At 43.1% G+C, this 6,398-nt stretch overlaps 1 protein-coding gene across 9 annotated transcripts in view; it reads left to right on the forward strand.

Moving 5' to 3' along the window:
- Window positions 1-6,398, forward strand: part of ABLIM1 (actin binding LIM protein 1) — a 284,673-nt gene that overhangs the window by 265,874 nt on the left and 12,401 nt on the right. For 5 of the 9 annotated variants that reach the window (XM_081823453.1, XM_081823450.1, XM_081823448.1 and 2 more), the window contains exons 16-20: window positions 297-443; window positions 2,638-2,729; window positions 3,943-4,048; window positions 5,372-5,436; window positions 6,067-6,127. In XM_081823453.1, the coding sequence (XP_081679579.1) occupies window positions 297-443; window positions 2,638-2,729; window positions 3,943-4,048; window positions 5,372-5,436; window positions 6,067-6,127 (471 nt within the window). Of the gene's footprint in view, window positions 1-296; window positions 444-2,637; window positions 2,730-3,942; window positions 4,049-4,784; window positions 5,149-5,371; window positions 5,437-6,066; window positions 6,128-6,398 lie in introns of those variants that run through there. The other 4 variants (XM_081823449.1, XM_081823455.1, XM_081823454.1 and 1 more) reach the window with 3 other exon arrangements.

The following is a 6,398-nucleotide window of genomic DNA, read 5'->3' on the forward strand; positions in this document are numbered from 1 at the left end:
GGTTTCGTTTAATTTAATTAATTGAAATTTAAGTAGCCATGTGTTGTGAGAGCTAGTATTGGACAGCCCAGCTCTGGAACAAGGCATTTCAGATATCGAATGAAGTTTTGCTTCCTGCAGAACATAAAGAAAAGGAGTTGTCACTAGGCACCACTGAGTGGCTGGGCAATTGATACTGGTCATAAACAGCTTTCTGGAGTTGAAATTTTTGCCAAAAAACAAGAAAACTGTGTAAGTGGGTTGTACCACCATGGCCTTGCAGACGGATAGCTAAGCTCCCCCTGATTCCCACCTAGATGCAGCTGCCTTGGCAGCCCAGAGCAAGTCTTCAGAAGATATCATCAAGTTTTCCAAGTTCCCAGCAGCCCAGGCTCCAGACCCCAGCGAGATACCAAAGATTGAGACGGACCACTGGCCCGGTCCCCCCTCACTTGCTGCCGTAGGTATGCAACTACTACAGCTAAGCCCCATGGACAAACTGGTAGGAGATTGCAAAATGAAATGCTTTCCAAATATGCAAGAAAATGTGTCCTATTGTAAAGACTTCTAAGAAAATATGACGAGAGGCAGAGAAAAGCACTGAGGTAGTAGACACATGTGTGCAAAATGCTTCAAAATTACAAAAACCCAATCACCAGAGCCTTGCTCTAACCAACCCACTAAGAGGCAGACAGAACTGGTCTAAAACGGATGGTTAGCATGGACTCTCAAGAGTTATTACTGCAAAATCAGTAACTCTTGAAGCAGTTGAACCAGAGCCTCCTGCCAAGAACATTGTTCTGTCTAATTAGAGTCTGGTGGGCGGATTTACTGAGTGTCCACAGAGGCGTGACTTCTTTCAGTTAAACTTGTTTTAGACTACTTCGGGGTTGTAATGACAATTCTCTTAACAACCAGTCTTAACATAGAAGCCCTTGCACCTTTCTTGCGAGATCACGTTCTCCATCACTAAGAAGGGCTGACACAGAGTCACAGATGCTCTGAAATACTACTCGTGTAAAGCTATTTGATTTTCCATCTATCATTTCCATGAAGTCTGTGCTAAAATGTCACATTTGAGCTGTTTCATTCTTTGCTTTGAACCACAGATCTTTGCTTTAGGACTGTGTCTGTGTTTTTACTGTTTTGTCAGTTGTGAAATCATTTGGCCTAAAAAGTCATATTAGCAAATTCAGAAGCTAATACTGAAAATTGAGTGAGTCAGCTTTACAAAGATATAACTATCTCATCACATTTCTGTTGACAACCTTTTAAAAATGGCCTTCAATTTTCCAAATTTCCACATTTTCTTCATCATGCTTTTTCTCAAGTTATTTTCTGGAATAACTTTTACAAACAATGTAAGTGGATTTTAAAGCAATCTATGTTTATCCAAATACTTGAAGGAAGGAAAATCTACTTCCCTGGGTTTATGATTTGCAAGTACTCTATTGTGTTGCCTTAAGATTTATCTGATTCTTGTAAACTTGTGTCTTTTAGTTTTTATTAGTGGAGATTAAAGAGAGAGCATTCACAGTGACATTTATGATTTTAGGAACCAAGAATCAATCATCAGCTTTTCTCGGCCATACTATGCCCCACAGGCAGTTCCTGGAGCCTTTGGGGTTCCTAGTTCAGTCTTGCTGCTTCAAGGGGGCATAAACAGCTAAATTTAGGGGAAAGGTAGAATTAATACTTTGTTGTTAAAATCATCATCACTAAATGGTTTAAAGCTTTTGGGGTTCCAAAATGAAGAAAAATTCTGGCCCATTAATCAAAATGATAAAAACTGAGACCATTAGTTCAAGTTTATTTTGATTAGATTAGCAAGCTTTCCTGTTTCCTCCCACAGCCAGATTAATCCAAGCAATTTAGGAAAACAATAATTATCTTAATTTTACAACCATTCGGACAGATTCCTCCCTTTCACTCCCTGACTCCCCTTTTCCCAGAAGCTTAAAAACTATAAACGATCTGCTAGATTGGACTAAAACAACTCACTTTTTAAGGGTCTTAACACTATTCATTGACCCATCAGTATAAAACTCTTTTGTGACCATTTTTTCAAAGGACTGAGGGAAAGAAACATTAGAGACTCGTCTCTTAAAATAAAAATAAAAGCATGCTTCTTAACCAATTAAGGGCAGAAGATAGGGTGACTGTTATGAGGACAAGTCTAAATATTCAGAAAAAGAGAAAACTAGAAGATTGCAAAACGTGTCACAAGGGAGTGACTGTCTTACCTGTTCATTGGTCATGTACATGAATTTGGGTTCCTCCCTGTTTGAAAGCTGACCTCAGGGACATCCAAAGAATAACTCTAGACGCCCCTCCCCGATAATACAGAGGGCTCTGGCCAGTGGCCCGTGGGATGACTTAGACCCAATCATAACAGCTCACGGAGTCCTAATTGAGCAGGTCAGTTGTTAGGAGGCCAAAATTCATGACTTACTGGATCCCACATTGAACTGGCCTGAAACCCGAAACCCACCAGTAGGGCTGAATTGGTGGTAGGCTCTTTTTGCCTCGCGGTGTTCACGAATGTTGAAGACCACTGCTGATTTTGCCAGCCAACCAAGTTGAGCACAGGTGGACTAGTCCTGTAAGATCCCCTTGCCATGGGGCTAACGTGAGAAGTTGTCTTTGCTGTGGAATTAGGAGCCGACATGAGACGCAGATCTAGCGGCAGAGAGGAAGATGAGGAGGAGCTTCTGAGGCGCCGGCAGCTGCAAGAAGAGCAATTAATGAAGGTTTGTCCTTAAACTACTTTGCTGCAGTCTTCAGTTCAGTTCCCTAGATCTGGATTTTTTGGATGGATACCATGGGCAAGCCACCAAGTGAATGAGAGGCCATCCCAGCCCTCGAAGGGCTGGAAATCCAGTAGGTGAGAGAAGACAGGCCTCTAGTGACCCGAAAGCAGGGTACTGAGTACTTAGTGGGTTCCAGAAGATATGGCCTGGAAGCTGGAGGTCAGAGGGATATGGAATGTTCGAGCTTCTGCGAGGAGAGCCAGACCGCGTGGGGTATATGTGTGCAGCGCATGTTCAAAAGGGCCAGGTGGAGCCAAGCTCTTCACCCACGTGGTGCGACACCTGCCTTCCCTCGTGCAGGGTCTGCTGAAGGAATTCCCTTGGGATTATTTCTCCAAGGCTTTCCTCAGGACTTGTAGGACCTTGTGTGTCTATCTGAGCTAGGATGGAGGGGATCAAATGGACTCCCACCAAGACGTCCTCATTATACCCACCCCACCCCACCCCCGTCACAGCATCCCAGACCAAAAGAAGGATAGTCCATTATAGCCTGGGGTAGAGGGAGCCAGGACATTATATACTCTCCCACCAATAAGGGACTGATGAGTCCCTTCACATGACATTTTCCAAAGCTACTTAATCATATGGGAAATGCACATGATACTAGTTATATGGAGGGAGAGGATACAAAGTTGCATTTATAGCATGATCCCACTTTTGTATGATATGTGCAGAGAAAAATGCTGGATGGATATAAATCAAAATGTAAATGGTGGTTATCTCTGAGGGGTGGATTACGGGTTAGTCTTCTTTCCTTCTAGATTTTCTAAAATCTGTGCAATGAGCATGTGTTCTTCTTGTTTTTAAACAAATCAATCTAATTTCTTTTTAAAGGATACTATCCCCAAACTCCCCTTTGCACATCAAAAATCTCCACACAGTCACACATGCCTCCTGTGGTCACCTGCCGGCACGTCCCGGGAGGGCAAAGGAGGGAGAACATTTTTCTGACATGGAGCTTGGCCCATGCTTGGCTGAGAGGGGTTCAAGATCCAAAACCTGGCCTATCCCTTGAGGAACCACCAGGCTCTGGCACCAAATGCGTTCAAGCCACTCCACGGTCAGGAACTTTTTGCAGGACCTTCTAAAACAGAAACTGCCATTCTGATGATAATTGTGGGCTTCACTCTCATCTTTCTTCTCTTTGTGATAGCTCAACTCAGGCCTGGGGCAGTTGATATTGAAAGAGGAGATGGAGAAGGAGAGCCGGGAGAGGTCGTCCCTGACAGCCAGTCGCTATGATTCTCCCATCAACTCAGGTGAGCAGCAGACCCACCACATTCTCCCAGCCGAGAGCCAGCCACTGGCCTGCTGGGAGCCCGTCTGGACTGTTCCAGGAGAGGCGGGGCCATTTCTGGTGGAACCTACAGAGTGTTCTACATGAGCAGAAGTATGAGAAACATACTGCCTGTCAACTTAGCTTATGAAGATGCCATAGTTCTTCCTTAAATGTATATTTTCTTCATGTTGGAGATGGGGGAGTCCTTGGATGATTTTAGTGTTTACTACATGCAAGCACTTTTGCTAGACATTGTTCCATTTATTTCCACAACATGCCAGTGAAGTAGGTGATATTATTATTCCCATTTTGTAGATCAGGAGACAGGTATAGGAAGTTTAAGTAACTTACCCAATGTCACATTATTAATAACTAGCAAAACTAGGATTCAGGAGTTGAAGCATTATAACCATAGAGCCCACATGCTGAACTGGAATGCCCTGCGACCTCTCCTTGATGCCTCACTGGCATCGATCTCGGATTGGTGGTTTACTAATCTTTAGAGTTCCTTCTGATCCTGTAGTTCTGGTCTCTAAGAATATATAGTACAGTATCTACATGAGTCAAGAAACAAAGACTTACAAAGATGAAATACCAGGCCAAGGTGTTAAGCTATGGAGCCAGAATCCAAGCCCAGGTCTGCTTCCTCCAAAGCTCCACAGTTTATGTGATGTCATGCTGTTGATTAATGGGATGTCCTATCCCATGCCTCTCAGGAACTCTACTGTGGTGAGCCAGGAGAGCATGACAACATACATGGTTGGCTTTCAGGTCAGTTATTGCCACTATACCAATTGGAGCATGAGCTTATGCATCCACATGGCCCTGGCTTCCAATCATTGCTTAGCTATTTCTAAGGTGAGTGACCTTGGACAAGATACTTAACTTCTGTTAGCCCCTACTCCTTCTCCTGTAAAATGGAAATAATATAATAGTGCTGTTAGGGTTGTATTGAGGATTTGGAGGTAAAGAAGTGCCAAGCACCTCTCCCTTCTCCACTCACTCACTGCATCACCCAAATGTGGTGGCCTTTCATGAACATTCGAGCCCAATATTTTTTGGGTTATTTTTTTTTCTATTTTTCTATGTATCTTCTATTCAGTAAGGTGGAGATGCATTGCCAGTTTCATTAGAGAATTGGGCTTCTGGGGGCACCTGGCTGGCTCAGTTGGTAGAGCATGCGACTCTTGATCTTGGGGTCATGAGTTTGGGCCCCATGTTGGGGGTAGAGTTTACTTTAAAAAAAAAAAAAGCTATTAAGAATTGGACTTCTGATTTCCTTTTTTTACCTTTTCTCATTCAGCTTCACATGTTCTATCATCTAAAACCTCATCTCTCCCAGGCTATGGAAAAAATGGGCTTCATCGGGTAAGATTTCTCAATTAATTGTTCCTGAGTTGATTCCCTCTTCAGTCCTGGTTGAAGTGCTAATATACTGTCTGAATATGTCTGATAATATGATCTCAGTATTAGAATATAATGAAAATTGTAATTCCCCTGATCTGGCGAGTCACTTTGAGTTACAGGCAAAATAAAATATTTCTATTGAGAGAAAGAGAAATTGACTTTAGATGAAAGAATAGCCTGTATCAGCTTGTGGGAAGGCTACATTAATTAATTGTGTGGCAAACATTTCCACACTCAAGCTACAAGTAATGACTTGAGCCCTCATCTCTGCTGTAAAAAGATCGGGAACATTTATGGCTATCACCCTCCCCAAAAACCGTAGAACAAATGCAATTGCATGGCTAGCTGCATGGAAAAATGTATTTTTATTTATTGGCAAAAGATAACTTGCTTACCCAGCACCTGCTGTCATTGGGTGCACTGCAAAAGACAAAGAGGTTTCACAATAGTAGAAGACAAATAATGAAGGTCCAGGAATTCAGCTTGGGAAGAAATTCTGAGGATTTTGTAAATCCTTTCTTCCTTTTCACATGTCTCCAAAACCATCACTCTGGAATAGATTGTCTAATGATGTGTTCTTTCTCATTTCAGCCTGTTTCTACAGACTTTGCTCAGTACAACAGCTACGGGGATGTCAGTGGGGGAGTGCGAGGTAAGGCCCGTGTGCCTGGGCTGCGGACTGACTGGCTGAGATTGAGATGAGACTGTGCAGTCACATCTACATTGGCTGGGTTCATGCTGTCTGACATCCGAAAGCCAGATCACAGCTAGCCTCTGTGAGCTAGTGGAGCATGCATTAAAATCGCAAAGCAGGAGATAGTCCAAGATGGTGCAGGAGTAGGAGACCTTAGTTTTGTTGGGTCCCAGGAATTCAGCTAGATAGCTATCAAATCACTCTGAACACATGCGAACTCAACCTGATA

The sequence above is a fragment of the Leptonychotes weddellii genome, chromosome 6 (genome assembly GCF_054177405.1).
Source record: "Leptonychotes weddellii isolate Sample4059 chromosome 6, ASM5417740v2, whole genome shotgun sequence".
In the NCBI taxonomy this organism is placed as follows: Eukaryota; Metazoa; Chordata; class Mammalia; order Carnivora; family Phocidae; genus Leptonychotes; species Leptonychotes weddellii.